Source organism: Bos grunniens, chromosome 11 (genome assembly GCF_055505025.1).
Source record: "Bos grunniens cultivar Pamir isolate PY7600 chromosome 11, Bosgru_T2T1.0, whole genome shotgun sequence".
Taxonomy (NCBI): Eukaryota; Metazoa; Chordata; class Mammalia; order Artiodactyla; family Bovidae; genus Bos; species Bos grunniens.
Window position 1 is genome coordinate 34,685,581 of NC_141175.1, and position 15,097 is coordinate 34,700,677.

The following is a 15,097-nucleotide window of genomic DNA, read 5'->3' on the forward strand; positions in this document are numbered from 1 at the left end:
TTGGAAACGAACAGAGATCATTCTGTCGTTTTTGAGATCACATCCAAGTACTGCATTTCGGAGTCTTTTATTGACTATCATGGCTACTCCATTTCTTCTGAGGGATTCCTGCCCGCAGTAGTAGATATAATGGTCATCTGAGTTAAATTCACCCATTCCAGTCCATTTTAGTTCGCTGATTCCTAGAATGTCAACATTCACTTTTGCCATCTCTTGTTTGACCACTTCCAATTTGCCTAGATTCATGGACCTGACATTCCAGGTTCCTATGCAATATTGCTCTTTACAGCATCAGACCTTGCTTCTATCACCAGTCACATCCACAGCTGGGTATTGTTTTTGCTCTGGCTCCATCCCTTCATTCTTTCTGGAGTTATTTCTCCACTGATCTCCAGTAGCATATTGGGCACCTACTGATCTGTGGAGTTCCTCTTTCAATATCCTATCATTTTGCCTTTTCATACAGATCATGGGGTTCTCAAGGCAAGAATACTGAAGTGGTTTGCCATTCCCTTCTCCAGTGGACCACATTCTGTAAGATCTCTCCACCATGACCCGCCTGTCTTGGGTTGCCCCACGGGCATGGCTTAGTTTCATTGAGTTAGACAAGGCTGTGGTCCTAGTGTGATTAGATTGATTAGTTTTCTGTGAGTATGGTTTCAGTGTGTCTGCCCTCTGATGTCCTCTTGCAACACCTACCATCTTACTTGGGTTTCTCTTACCTTGGGCGTGGGGTATCTCTTCATGGCTGCTCCAGGAAAGCGCAGCCACTGCTCCTTACCTTGGACGAGGTGTATCTCCTCACCGCTGCCCTTCCTGACCTTCAACGTGGGATAGCTCCTCTAGGCCCTTCTGTGACAGTGCAGCCACCGCTCCTTGGACGTGGGGTTGTTCCTCCCGGCCTCTGCCCCTGGCCTTGGGCATGGGGGCGTGGGGTAGCTCCTCCCGGCCTCCGCCCCTGACCTTTGGGTTTTTCCGTGACATCTTACAGAAAAACCCAAATTAATTTTTTTTTTGCCAACCCAGTATTTATGTCAGTGTGTGACTTTGCGTGTGCGCAGGGCTATCTGGAGAATAAATCTCAACTTGTAATTACAGAAGCAGTACATGTGCATTATACAAAATTGGAAAATACCTCAAGTGAAAGTAAGATAAAAACATATGTGCTCAGTTGTGTCTAACTCTTTTCAGCCTTACTGCCTGTAGCCCACCAAGCTCCTCTGTCCATGGAATTATCCCAGCAAGAATGCTGGAGTGGGTTTCCATTTCCTTCTCCAGGGTGTCTTCCCAACCCAGGGATCAAACTCACATCTACTGTGGCTCCTGCATTGGCAGGCAAATTCTTTACCACTGAGCCACTAGGGAAGCCAAGATAAAGACAGAAAAATACCATATTCTTACTATCAGAGATTAAGTGTATTTCTTTCCCTCTCTCTATTAATATACAGATATGATATCATACTGCAACTCTTTTGTAATCTCTTTTTAAAAAGTCAATAACCTCCACCTTTTCATTTCAACAAATTTCATTTCATCTAAATATCTGGATCACATTCATATTCCCCCATTTGTCCAAAGACAGTGGTAAAGAACCCGCCTGCCAATGGAGGAGACCCTAAGAGACTGTAGGTTTGATCCTTGGATCCAGAAGATCCCCTGGAGAAGGAAATGGCAACCCAGTCCAGTTTTCTTGCCTGGAAAATTTCATGGACAGAGAAGCCTGGCAGGCTAGAGTCTATGGGATCGCAAAGAGTCAGACAGGACTGAGCGACTTAGCACGTAACATCTTTTGCAGTGAAAAGTGTTAGGCGCTCAGTTGTGTCCGACTCTTTGCGGTCCCATAGGCTGTAGCCTGCCAGGTTCCTTTGTCCATGGAATTTCCCAGACAAGACTACTAGAGAGCGTTGCTGTTCCCTTCTACAGGGGATCTTCCTGACCCATGGATTGAATTCAGGTCTCCTGCATTGCAGGCAGATTCTTTACTACTGAGGATTTTACTAAACTAGTACCTCATCTAGATCCAGGCATTTGCATCACGTTGTTAAATTAAGTTCCTTAAGTCTCTCTGATCTATGAGATTCCCCCCACCCTTCCACCTGCCAACCTCCTTTTTACATGATGCTTATATACTTATTGTATCCTCTTCTCTTGATGTATGTGTGTGAGAGTGTGGTGGGGGTGAAATCAAAAGTCTAGGTCAGTTATCTTATAGAATGTCTCATTTTTTGAATGTGAAAATAGGAATGATCAGTGTTTGTGTATGGGGGACTTCTGATTTGTTGTTAAAGGTTTTTTTAATGCGAACCATTTTTAAAATCTTTATTGAGTTTGTTACAATATTGCTTGCATTTTAGGTTTTTTGTTTCTTTTTTGGCCTTGAGGCATGTGGGATCTTCCCTTCCTGACCAGGGATTGAACCCAGTTTCCCTGCACTGAAGGTCAAGTCTTAACCACTAGACTGCCAGGGAAGTCCCCAGGGATCTTCTGACAATTTCAGAATAATGCTTGAAGGGGAAAATTTTATTTTTAGAATTTTTAAACTGAAACTATGTCAGTCCACAAACCTTCCTGTTCCTGTGTTACTGGGGCTACTGTTCAGTAGCATGAAGTCTGAAGTCTGGTCTGGGTTCTGAAAGCCATGCCTGTGTTATTTCATGTGACAGATTTCCAGTTACAGAACTCCTATTAGCAGTGAGCTGGGCATCGGTGGCCTGCCTGTGTTCGTCATGCTGTGGCCATGTCTCTCCTAGTGCTGGAACCTTTGACCAACCCCCTCTCCTTCCCCTGGTACCCTGTGTGAAGCTCTTCCATAGCACTCTTGACACAGTTCTGTAATTAGCGTTTGTCTTTGTCTCTGGCTGCACTGATAGTGCTGTGTACTCAGACATATCCTTGTATTCATCTTGGTATTCCAACATATCCTTGGCACAAAAGAGACCTTTCATGTTTGATGAATGAATGACTGAATGAATGAATGAGTTAGTGGACTAGTTAATAGTATCAGCTCTTTCAGGATGGGGCACTTGTATATCACAGGCTTGTGGTGCAGTTTTTCCTTTCTGTTTTCCTTGCTTCAGAAGTTGAGGGAGGTTATTTCAATCTGTGAGTCAGCACTAGATGTGGCCCCCGACAAGTGCTGTGTTGAGGACAGTTCAGTCACACTCTTGAATAAGAGGCTACCTCTTGGTGGGTTTGAGGTTCTGGATAGTTTCAAATGCATTTAGTTCTGGATGATTCTATTACCGCCTATTGCTTTCCTTTCCTTGACCACAGTTGTAGGTGTGTTTGGGAAAATATTTGGGAGGGTTTCCTGCACCTTCCACAAGTCTGAGCCTAGGTTTTATAGAACTGAGTGGAGTAGATAGCAGGTAGACGGAACATACATTGCAGCCTTAGTTCAGCGGTAGACTAACTTTTTTTTCCCACTTCTTCAACTCAGCCTGCATGATGTACTTAACAATCTGAGATCAAAATATAACAAGCAGGTCAAGCAATTTCAGGAGGAGAACCAGTCCCTAACCTCAGACTACAAACGCCTGGTGCTGCAATTCAAGGAGCTTCAGAAAGCCATGAGGTATTTCAGGGACGTGGGTCCGAAGGCATGTGTCCCAGGAGGGGGACTGTGGGAGCTGAGCTGGTAGTGACGGTGATTCCATTCACGTGTGGCATCGCCTGTGAACTGGGCCAGGGCACTAGAGAATCTTTTCTGCTGTCTCTCCTGTCCCTTTACTTGCATGTCACCTGCCTGTTCTCGTAGGTGAGAATCTCGGGCTCAGAGATGGGGCTGGGTCCAGGGTTTCCCCCAGCTCTGCCTCAATTCTTGCCCTACTGCTAGCTGGGGGTGCATGTGGGGGACCAGTCCAGCCCTGGTGTCAGCTGACCACCATCGGTCACTCTCCTTCCCAGGCATTTTGCTCTCATTGATGACAAGCGGTTTCGGGAGATTTGGCTGATGAATGAAGAAGAGGCGAAGGACCTGATAAACAGAGCCTTTGATGTAGACAGAATCATCAGTACCCATCATCTAGGGCTCCCCTGGATGGCACCCGACTTCTGGTTCCTAAAGAACGTGGGGCCAATTTCTCAGCAGCAGCAGAAGTCCGCCACACAGATCTTAGAGGAAGTCCTGATGGAAGCAGGTGACCGGAACAGAGTCAGAGCATCTGCAGGCTGGAGTGGAGGGGCCTCTGAGAACATGTATTCCCACCAGCAATCTGCTGTCTTGCACTTTTCAAAATCTTTTCATGTGTATTATCTCATTTTACCTTTTGAGCAAGTGGTAAAATCTGGGTAGTACCATGGTTTTTAGTACTGTTTTCAGACAAGGAATGTATAGCTTTAAACTTAACATTTGTAAATTTTAGTGAAGAAAAATTTTGGCTCAGCTGCTCTTGTTATTCTGTGAAGCAGCTGCTTTCCCTACATTTTCATTGACGGTTTCTAAACTGCCGCAGGGTTGGAAACCATAGAGTGGATGTGTTAGATCGATCTCTAAGAATAAACAGGTTCACGGTTTCTCTCCCACTTCCTGGTCAAGGCTGGATTTTGGTGTGACATTTCCAGGTAGATACAGTTGGGAAGAGTGAGGCATTATAGGCTGGCCAGGAGCACCAGAATTCTCCAGATAATCTCTTATTTCAACCCCAACCCTCCCATTTTTTTTCCCCCAACATAATAGGTTTTCATCAGCTAAAGTGACTTTAGTGCCTTGAAGAGGCCTTTGAAGGTATACATTTTCACAAGGAAAGTGGTTTGACTGTCCCTCACAGTGAACCAGGCTGAGGAATCACCTTCTCTTTCTGTCTCTTTTATGTCCCTTCGCAGAAAAGGAGGGGGCAGATGAGGACAGCTCGGAATCAGAGACTTACCTGGACCTGCCAAAGCAAGTTTCAGCAAGAACGACCCGCAAGATCTTGATGCTCCTGTGTGACGAGTCGGTGAGGCTGGGCACCTGGCGGGAGGCTTTGTGACTTTCTGCCCTTGCTTCTCAAATGCCGCCTTGGACGACACTGGATAGGCCAGAGGTGGCCTGGAGGCAGCAGAGGACCTGCCCACAGGATGGTGCTGTTGTGGGGGGACCCCCCGCTCTGGGCTTCATGGGGTTGTAGAGAAGCTGTCATGCTCCAGAGCTGGCCTGGCTGGCCTGGCTGGCCAAGGGGTCCTCCCTTTGTGGGTCAGCAAGGTGGGTCCATGCCAGCAAGGGACCCCTGCTAATTCATTTTTTTTTTTAATGCTTAAATATGCTCATCTGCAAGAGAAAGGGTCCCAGTCTTGCCCCCTTGCATCCATCTGACAGTAGGGTGGCCACAACCTATGGTGGCCTTTCTCTGGGAGCTGAGTTTGCAATTACTTTGAGGGTATTAGGCCTAAGATGTCTTCACTCATGTTAAAAAACCCACTGGAATTGGTGTAACAATCTCGTTGGAGCTGGTTCAGCTAGAAGTCCGATGGTACCCAAACAGAATTGCTGTTTACTTAGGTCTTCGTTTCTGAGATGGGAAAGAAGTGGTACGAAGATTGTCAGGCACCAGTCCACTTGGGACAGTTCTTGGGCACGAGGGGGATCTCCTGCCACTGAGGGCAGCTCCCGATGAAGGAGGAAGTTGACCGACACTCTGCTCCGTCCGCCAGCTTGCTGCCTGTAGTCTCCTGTCCAAGGAGCGCTCCCCCAGGCGTTGCTCCCACTCCGGGGGTGCACCCAGTCTTCTCCCCTCTCTGCCCCAATTGACGGATACTGGGTTCTGTTCCGGTGTCTCCATCTCTCTCCAGCCTTCCTCCCCTCCAGATCAGCACTCACTGCTGTGTCCTGGAGATGTCTGGGGACTCTTGTTCAGTCTCTCAGTTGTGTTCAACTCTTTGCAACCCCACGGACCACAGTATGCCAGGCTTCCCTGTCCTTCACCATCTCCCAGAGCTTGCTCAAACTCATGTCCATTGAGTCTGGGGACTAGCATTTGGGTGAAGTGACATGGGCGGGAGGGAATGGGACTGGATCAGGTCTGGACTGTGGTGGGGAGCTCAGGTGTTTGCCCCTGCGGTCTGTAGGCCAGGTGAGTCAGCGCCTTCTGAGGACACCTCAGTCCATCATGAGGACCGGCTTCGTCCCTGAGAAGGACTTTTAGGCTTCCCGGGAAGGCCTTCCTCTGGGGTGCCTGGCAGCTGCCCGATGTTTCGGCCCTGGGGTTCTTTCTGCTCTGAGGAGTTGTCCCTGGCTCATTGCCCGGAGGGGGACGGGCTGCAGGACTTGTCCTGAACCCCGTCTCCTACTGGAGATGTCGTCTCCCTTCTCCTCAGGGTTTCCTCATAGAGAGCAAGTTGCTGAGCCTACTCCTGCCCCTGGAGAAGAACGAGTGTTACCTGCTGAGACTGGACGCCGTCTTCTCGGTGAGTGCCTCTCAGGCTGAGTGGGTTGGGGGTTCCAGTGTAACACAGCCCCCTGGGTTTTCCAGCACTGCCTCAGCCCTGGAATAGCTGCTAGGCTCCCAGGGCTTCCCCAGCTCACTGTCATATCCCTCCCTTTACCTACTCTCCATGCCAAGAATCGGCCTCAGAGTTGCGTTGGTGACTCCCATCTCATCCCTTCCTCTGCCAGCCCCTAGCTGTCAGCCGCAGGTTCTCCCCTTTACCCCTAAACTCAGAGGTGTGTTCAGCCCCCTTTAGCATGCTCCTGCCCACCAGGCCTGTATGGGGCTGTTCTGAGCGTTGTTTCTCTGTTCTGAGGTACGTGTCCGCACTCACTGTGCTTTCCGGTGTTGAAAGGCCTGTTCTCTGGGTCATGGTAGGCACCAGGGAGGCTGAGGGGAGCCAGCCCCTGCTCTTGGGAGCTGAGGGACTTCTTAATGTGGTATTTGATGCAGTCATTCTATTTTTTCCTCAGGCCCTTGGAATTGAAAATGAGGATGACTTGTATAAACTGGTTAACTTCTTCCTCAAATACCAAACTCATCATTCACCTTCCAGCCAGGTAAGGTGAAGTGTAATAAAAAAAAAAAAAAAAAAAAAGAGCATTCAAAATTCTCCTGGAATCCCCAGAGGGCACTGCCACCTTTGAATAATACTTGTGATTTGGAAAGATCCCCTGGAGAAGGAAATGGCAGCCTACTCCAGTATTCTTGCCTGGAGAATCCTGTGGACAGAGGAGCCTAGTGGGCTACAGAGCATGGGGTTGCAAAGAGTTGGACATGACTGAGCGACTAGCACCTTCACACTAGGGAGAAGTAGTGGGGATTTTGTATCAAAGCTGATTTTAGCACTTCCCTTGGCGTTGTTACTTTTTGTATTTGTAAAGGGAAGGCTAGCTAGATCCTGTTCTTAACACTGAGGCCCAAGGGGTCTTTTCCAGGACCTTCCTTCAAAGCCAGGCCTCAGCCACATGAGACCTGAGCTCACCAAGTTCTGAATATTTTGATTCATAATACTTTCTTGCAAAGCAAGGCCCATTTTTAATAACTATCTTGATCATAATTGACTATTTTGAGGAAGTCATCATGTTACAAATTTGTAAAATTTTAATATTAATATAAAAATTAAAAACAGGAATTAAAAAAGGCTTTTAGTATTTTTAGTGTCACAGTGAGTATGAGTATCCAGAAAGAGTTGGGTGAGGGGACAAAACTGAGAAGCCGTAAGAAAAAATAAGGGCAAACTGGCTGCATCAAAAAGAAAGTTCTGTAGATCAAAAATCGATATAAGCAAAGTTAAGATATAGATGACAGGAGGGGGAAATATTTTTAATTCATATCACAGACAAGGGCTAATTTCAATATATAAAGAACGCTCATAAACCAATAAGAAAAACATCCACTCAGTGGAACAGACAAGGGATATGATCAAACACCTTTTAAAAGAGACATACAAATAACTTTAAAGCATATGAAAATATAATCAGGCTTTCTTATATTTAGAGAAATGCAAATTAAAAGTGCTCAAATTCAATTTTCACTTGTCAGGTTGGCAAAAATCCATAAGTTGGATAGCAGATAGTGATGGCTGAGGTTTGAGAAACAGGCATGTTCATAGTTTACTGGTGTGAGTGTAAATCGTTGCAGCCTCTGTGGCGGACAGCTTGGCAGGATCAACTGTAAAACCGTATAGTATACTTTAGCCTGTGCTCCTCTTCTAAGATTTTATCCTATTGATGTACTCAATACAGTTGAAATGGTGTTTATCATAGCTTATTCATCACGGCATTGTTTGAAATGACAGAAGATTGGAAACGATCCAGATTTCCATCCTTAAAGAATTGATTAATATATGCTGCATCTATACAATGGAATACTATGCAGCTGTGAAAAAGAACAATGAAGTTCTTTAGGTATTTATGTGAAAAGCTCTCTAAGGTTTGTTGGTATGTGAAACTCTACTATGTACGTAGTAGAATATCATTCATGTAAAAATGGGAAGGAAAAGTGAAAGTGTGTGCTTGCTGCTGCTGCTGCTAAGTCGCTTCAGTCGTGTCCGACTCTGTGCGACCCCATAGACGGCAGCCCACCAGGCCCTGCCGTCCCTGGGATTCTCCAGGCAAGAACACTGGAGTGGGTTGCCATTTCCTCCTCCAATGCAGGAAAGCGAAAAGTGAAAGTGAAGTCGCTCAGTCGTGTCCGACTCTTAGCGACCCCATGGACTGCAGCCTGCCAGGCTCCTCCATCCATGGGATTTTTCAGGCAAGAGTACTGGAGTGGGTTACCATTGCCTTCTCCAAAGTGTGTGCTTATATGGATTTGTATTTCTTTGGAAGAATATATAAGAAACTGATAATGTTGGTTTACTGGTGGGAAGTAAACTGAATGAACTGTACAGCAGGAGTAGAAGGACTTTTTAAAATTAAAAGATTGAAATTTAATTTGTGCTATGAATCAAGAGGATATTTATATCATGTAAGCTTTATACATATCAATAAAATGAACACCTGTGAACTGGATACCAAACTAGAATGTTATCACTGGTGTGTGTGTGTATGTGTGTGTGTTTAATTTGGTTGCACTGCCCAGCATGCATGATCTTAGTTCCCCAACTAGGGATTGAACTCAGGCCCCTGTAGTGAGAGTGCTGAGTCCTAACCACTAGACCACCAGGGGATTCCCCCGTTATCACTGTAGTGAAGCTCCCTGTTTGCCTCTTTCTGGTCTCATCTTCCTTCTTCTCCACTCTTTTCCTTCATTATCTCTTTCTTTGTGTGAATGTCTGCATCTTTCTTTTCCAAAACTTCTGTAACTTTCTGTAAACATTTTCTCCATTTTTCCTCTTTCTAGCTGTCTTCATACATTCATGCTTGCATGCCTCCAACCATAGTTCCCCTTGCATCTTTGTCCACACTGGTTCCTGGCATCTGTGTCCCCACTACAGGAGCCACTGGATCTCAGAGCAGAGAAGGAGAGGAGCCTTGTGGATGGGAAGTCACAGGAGAAGGAGCCCCCTCCTTCTCCCAAGCTCATCCACCCCAACGACGTTCTCAAGATTCTGGAGGCCTTTGTCATGAGTCTGAGGAAGCCTAGGTGGGCTGTGGTGCTGGAGGGCTTACCTGAGAAATGGGTGGAGAGGGGAGCTGGATGGGATGGGGGCCCAGCAGATACAAGGAGGGGAGAAGAGGCTGCTGAGCCAGAACTTGGGGAAGTGAGTAGAAGGATGTCCGGAAGGGGGGGTGAGAGGAATCCATGGACATTGCAATGAAAGAAATAGATACAGAAGAGATTTGCATGTTTCCATTCATCATTCATTTATTTAACGAACACCTGTTGGGGACTACTGTGTATAGGCCTTGTGGGGAGAATACTTTGTGATCAGAACAGTGGTCAAAGCACATGGAGGTGTCAGGCTGCTCAGAGGGGAAGTGGTCACCTTCATCTGAGACATCAGAGAGGGTTTTAGGAGGAGACTGCAGCAGAACTGGGTTTTCCTGGGTGGACAGAGCTGGGGGGAGGACATTTCAGGATGTCACAGTGCAGGGAAAGACCTGCTTCAAGAATCATGACAGAGCAGTATGACTGGAGGGTCAAGGGTCTGGGGAGTGGGACTGGCTTGGGTAGAGGAGCCAGGCTGGATCTTGAGAACCTTATCCAAATTCCCCAAGGTCTTGGTCTTTACCCTTTGGTGGATCGGAGCCAGAAAATGATCTTAAGCCATGAGGGAGCCAGGAGCAGACTTGCATTTTAGAAAGATGACTTTGGCGGCCGACTGATGCCTGATTCAGGGACCGTAGTGGGAAGGTTTGTCCAGGTGGGAGGGGATAGCTTGGATGAAGGCTATCCTGGGGAGGGGGGGTGGTGTGGAGAGGAGATAACAGATTTTAAGAGCTGCCTTGGCAGCATCCTTGGAAGAAATGGACATAATAGTGAGCTATAGAGCCAGTGATGTAAACTGACGGAGAGGAAGGGAGTGGATGACACTCCTTCATAACGGTGACAACATCACCGAGAATCAGGAACCTTGATGGATAAGCAGGTGTTGTTTCTGAGGTGCTTCCATGATCGGATGAAGGTGACAGTAAGTCTGTGAGGGGCACTGCTTGGGGGCCCTGGTGACACCAGGCTGAGGGGAATGATACCAGTGCTTTTGACCTTCAGGGACTTTTGGGTGCCAGTGAAGTTGCTGAAAGCTGTGCGAGATGACTCAAAGGACTCCGAGTACTGGGAGGCCCTGACTACGGTTATCCCTGCCACCACCCTGAACCTCTGGGATGCTCTGTATACAGCCTTGGAGAAATACCAGTGAGTGTGTATGCCATGGCTCAGGAGGAGGAGGGCAGGTAGGGCAGGCCCAGGGCAGGCAGGTAGGAGAAGTGCCCTGCTTGGAGCGGCCACCTTTGCTGCCTCCCTGTCCCAGGAACTCTTGGAGAGTAAAGCTGCTTTTGGCAACTCAGGTGGGGGGCCATGTAGTGTTGGGGGATCGAACCCTCCGGCTTCACCCTCCCTGTTTTGTTCCGGGTGGCCTGGCTCCTTCAGGGCTGGAGGGCTGCCCTGGTGGGTGAGGCTTCTGGGGTCCTCATTCACCTCCAACTGGAGTAGAAGGGCAGAGATCCTGGCTCCGACTTGACTGAGAATGGAGGAGGATTCAACGGGCCTCTAATTTTTCTGCCCAAAGCCTCGTCCTAACCCAGAGGGCTGAGCTGCTGATAGAAAACAGTTCCCTGGAGAGGCAGAACACAGAGCTGCAGCAGCTGCTGCAGCAGTATCTGGACACCAAGGTGGGTCCCAGGAGGGGAGGCAGGACACTGGGGCGCTGGGCAGGGGGCAGCAGTGGGACTGGCGGAGACGCTGGAAGAGGTCAGGCGTCCCCTCCCCACCACCTCCAGAGGCAAGGCAGCTTCGAGGTGCGGGCTATCTTAGTGTCACTTTGACGCCCATACACTTTTTGGCACCAGATGCTTGTTGGATGGCTCTGCAAGGCAGTGATCCACCCGGTGCTGGCCTCACAGCTTACAGAGCCCTTCCACAGGAATTTCCTTCTTTGGTCCTAACAGCTGGTCTGTGAGGTGGACAGGGCGGGAGTGATTCTCCCCCCTTCACAAAAAGGAGGATCAAACCACAGAGCCTCTGTCGCTTGCCCAGAGCTCGGGCTCTTCCTGCTCTGCCAGCCCCTGGGGTCTGGCCTGGGATGTGACACCTGGAAAGGGGACTCCAACCGAGGCAGATGTTTCCCCCAGCCCCCTACCCAGACCTGCTCCAGGGACAGCTGGGGTGACTTCCCCGTGTCTTAGCAGGAGACGGGATCTCACGGTCTGCTCCACTGGGAAGAGCCCATTGGCAGCACAGCTGCTGGCTCTGCTCTGCTCCTGTGGGATCCTTCATGTGGCACTTAAGGGTGTAACACTGGGCTGGGCATACCTCCTGAGTCATCAACTAAGGCTAGCCACATGCCAGGCCCTGGGGATGTGTGGCCTGTGGGGGTCTCAGGCCCCCGGCCACACCAGAGCAGGGCATGTGATGAGCCCGGGGATCACAATGGCCTCTTGGCCCAAGACAGGACTCAGTCATTTGGGAACCATAAGGGGCCACCCTTCCTTCGACACTACAGTGGACAAAAGGCTGGGGAAGAGCGTGGAAGAACGAGGCCAGATGGGCAGGTGAAGTGGGGAAGTTAGGGTTTTAGAAAGTGGATCAGAAGGGAAGGTTAAGAGCATTACCAGAGGCTGGTGTGCTGGAGCAGAAGTCAGACAGGGAGCCCAGGACTCAGCTTCTGAGGAAGGCAGGGTGCATGCAGGCTGGCCCAGGAGACGGAAGGAAGTCTTTGGGGAAGTACTCCTAGAGATTTGGAGGCCTCTTGGGAGGTGGACCCTGGGGGAAGGGTAATGACCATTACTCTTTCTTTTCCAGATAAACTCTGAACTGCAAGTTCCTCCGACTCAGGTGTTCCGGGTCCCCACAAAATAGAGCCAGATCTCGAAAAGCCTGTCTCGGTAGGGCCGACCCTGGTATCACTCTTGGTGTGGGAGGCAGCATCCCCTGGGGGCTTCCCCGGGCCCACTCCCTGCATTTTCCAGAACTGTTGTTGTCAGGCCTGTTGAAATAAGGCACTGAGAGGAGTTACCGGATTCCACAGTCCTGATTAAAGTCTTAAAAAGTTGTGTCTGAATCGCTTTAAAGAGCAATCCCCACCTGACATCTCTGTGTCATGAGGGGACTTTGTCCCTGGCTTCAGACTGATTTGAGAACAGGCGTGCAGCTGCAGGCCGAGACTGTGGCTCAGGGCTCCCTTCTTGCTTCCAGGAACAGGTGGTACCTGGGGGCTTTGGGCCATTTCAGGGTCTATGCCTTCAGACTGTCACTAAGAGTGCTTTAGTGAGCTTTTGGGGCCCCTGGGTCCACCAGGCTGTGACCCTGGGGTGTGGTGTGACATTCCTCCTGGGGCAGCCTGGGCAGGCAGCCCTGTACCTGAGGCCCACCTTGAACCCTGGTTCACAAGGCCTCCCACTCCAAAGGGGCCCAGCCTGGGCTGAGCTTGCCAGCCGACCCTGTGCACCCCTCCCCCACAGTCACCCCACCTGACCCACTGCAGACTTGTCAGCTCAGGGTTTGATTTCTTTTATTAAGAGAAAAATCACCACTCAAGAGAGGAAAAGCAGCCAAGAGAAACTCAGCTCACACAGGCGGTGGGGGCGGGAGGTGGGCAGCCCTTCAAGTGCAAACTCCAGGCAGCCCCCGGAGGACTGAAAGGGTGAGCCCATCAGGGGCCAGGCAGGTGGGTGGGGTACAGGGTTCACTGCAGGCGTGCTGGCTTGCAAGGGCTAGTCCGGGCAAAGGAAGCACTGGGAGGCCATCAGAACCCGCAGGCTGGACGGGGACTGGGCTTGTGCATCCAGCCTGCGGCTGCCTGGATAGAGTGGAGTGGCCCGGGGAAGCAGCCGCCTGGCAGGATTCGTGGAAGGGATCTGGGATCACTTCTGCAAGGTCAAGATGGCAGGTGCCCTCACAAGATTATATCTAGGGATGGGGAGGGTGATGCTGCTTGCTCATTGATTCTTTTTAAAGCCCTGGGCACAGCCCATGACATGATTCGATTCTCAGTTAATTTCATTAAAGCTTTAGTGCTCTGCTGGAAGGCCTGGGGAGGATTTCGGGTGGCTTCCTCGGGCAGGTGGGGCAGGCTCTCGCAGTTTCCCACACTCCCCACCCTGCAGGTAGGGACATGACGGGCAGGACCGAGTCAGCAGTAGGCTTGGGGTGGGGTGGACAGGCAGGGAGGGTGGGGGGGCTGTTGTCACCGGCCCAGCCAGCAGGAGGAAGGCCCCTGGGACTGGAGGCCTCTGTGCCAGAGGCGGGGCAAATGTGCAGGCCCAGGAGGGGAGCCGTAGGGAGGGCCCCCAGGGCCTTCACGCCCCCAAGAGCTTCTTGACCATGTAACCGGGGAGGCTGTAGAGGAAGAGCGCCAGCATGAGCAGTCCCAGCAGCGCCAACACGATCTTGATGATGAGCCACTTGTACCGCGTGCAGATGAGGTACTTGATGGACTTGAGGGGGTTGAGGAACCAGACGAAGGCGGTGTCGGGCCGGCTGGGGAGGGAGAGCCTCGGTCAGGGGGGTGGCACCTCCAAGACACCCCGTCCCCACAGCCCTTCTAGACCCCAAGAGGGCCCCCTTCACGGTCCCAGTCCCCAGAGTACTGAGTGCTGGAGGCAGGGTTTGAGCCCATCTCAGCTCCAGCTGTGCTCTTGGAGAAGACTCTTGAGAGTCCCTTGAACAGCTAGGAGATCCAAACAGTCCATCCTAAAGAAAATCAGTCCTGCATATTCATTGGAAGGACTGATGCTGAAGCTGAAACTCCATACTTTGGCCACCTGATATGAAGAACTGACTCATTGGAAAAGACCCTGATGCTGGGAAAGATTGAAGGAGGGAGGAGAAGGGGACGACAGAGGATGAGATGGTTGGATGGCATCACTGCCTCAATGGATATAAGTTTGAGTAAACTCTGGGAGTTGGTGATGGACAGGGAGGACTGGCGTGCTGCCGTCCATGGGATAACAAAGAGTCAGACACCACTGAGCGACCGAACTGAACTGAACTTAGCTCCAGCAAATGCTGCCTGTATTCCCCTTCTCTTTGCAGAGAACGGCACTTGTCCCAGCTCCTCCCGAGGCCTAGATGGCATTTTTGGCAGCTGGGCAGCTACCCCTCGACCCTACACTTGGAGTGAGGGCAGGTCAGTGCTGGAGGAGGCTGTTGCAGGGCTGCAGGCAGTTCTGGTTATTACAATAGGAAGCTCCCCTACTGAGCTGTTCATTGTGGATGGTCTAGCACTTGCTGTGTGTTCACAGTGAGGTTTGTGTTTCCAACCTGTTCCCCCTTTAGGCCTCTGTCCCCACCAAGCCCTGCCAGGGGTCTGAGGATCCCCAGGGCGGGGTACACGCCACCCTCACCCTGACCTGCCCAGCGTCAGGGCTGGATCATTACTCTACCTTCTCTAGGGCCACCCAGCCAAAAGATGGCTTGTTGAGCTTACATTCTGTTGACCGTGTGACAAGAACAATAGATTCTATAAAATGTCCAGATAGAAAGTCAAAGTACTGAACATGCTTCTTCAAACTCTTCCTGCTCCTGGGGGATGTAGACCTCACCCTCCAGAGCCAATCAGTGCAGGCAGGGCTGCAGGCCGGGGGTTG

At 50.1% G+C, this 15,097-nt stretch overlaps 2 protein-coding genes across 4 annotated transcripts in view; one reads left to right on the forward strand and one right to left on the reverse strand.

Moving 5' to 3' along the window:
- Positions 1 to 12,562, forward strand: part of DRC1 (dynein regulatory complex subunit 1) — a 38,427-nt gene extending 25,865 nt beyond the window's left edge. For all 3 annotated transcript variants that reach the window (XM_086325938.1, XM_086325939.1, XM_086325937.1), the window contains 9 exons: positions 3,440 to 3,574; positions 3,907 to 4,139; positions 4,825 to 4,937; positions 6,295 to 6,384; positions 6,878 to 6,964; positions 9,346 to 9,494; positions 10,563 to 10,706; positions 11,080 to 11,182; positions 12,312 to 12,562. In XM_086325938.1, the coding sequence (XP_086182064.1) occupies positions 3,440 to 3,574; positions 3,907 to 4,139; positions 4,825 to 4,937; positions 6,295 to 6,384; positions 6,878 to 6,964; positions 9,346 to 9,494; positions 10,563 to 10,706; positions 11,080 to 11,182; positions 12,312 to 12,368 (1,111 nt within the window). In that variant the 3' untranslated portion in view covers positions 12,369 to 12,562. The remainder of the gene's footprint in view (positions 1 to 3,439; positions 3,575 to 3,906; positions 4,140 to 4,824; positions 4,938 to 6,294; positions 6,385 to 6,877; positions 6,965 to 9,345; positions 9,495 to 10,562; positions 10,707 to 11,079; positions 11,183 to 12,311) is intronic.
- A 441-nt stretch (positions 12,563 to 13,003) lies between these two features.
- The window catches only part of OTOF (otoferlin), an 89,630-nt gene continuing 87,536 nt past the window's right edge, over positions 13,004 to 15,097 (reverse strand). The window contains exon 45 of the mRNA XM_086325940.1: positions 13,004 to 13,988. Coding sequence (XP_086182066.1) covers positions 13,808 to 13,988 — 181 coding nt within the window. The 3' untranslated portion in view covers positions 13,004 to 13,807. The remainder of the gene's footprint in view (positions 13,989 to 15,097) is intronic.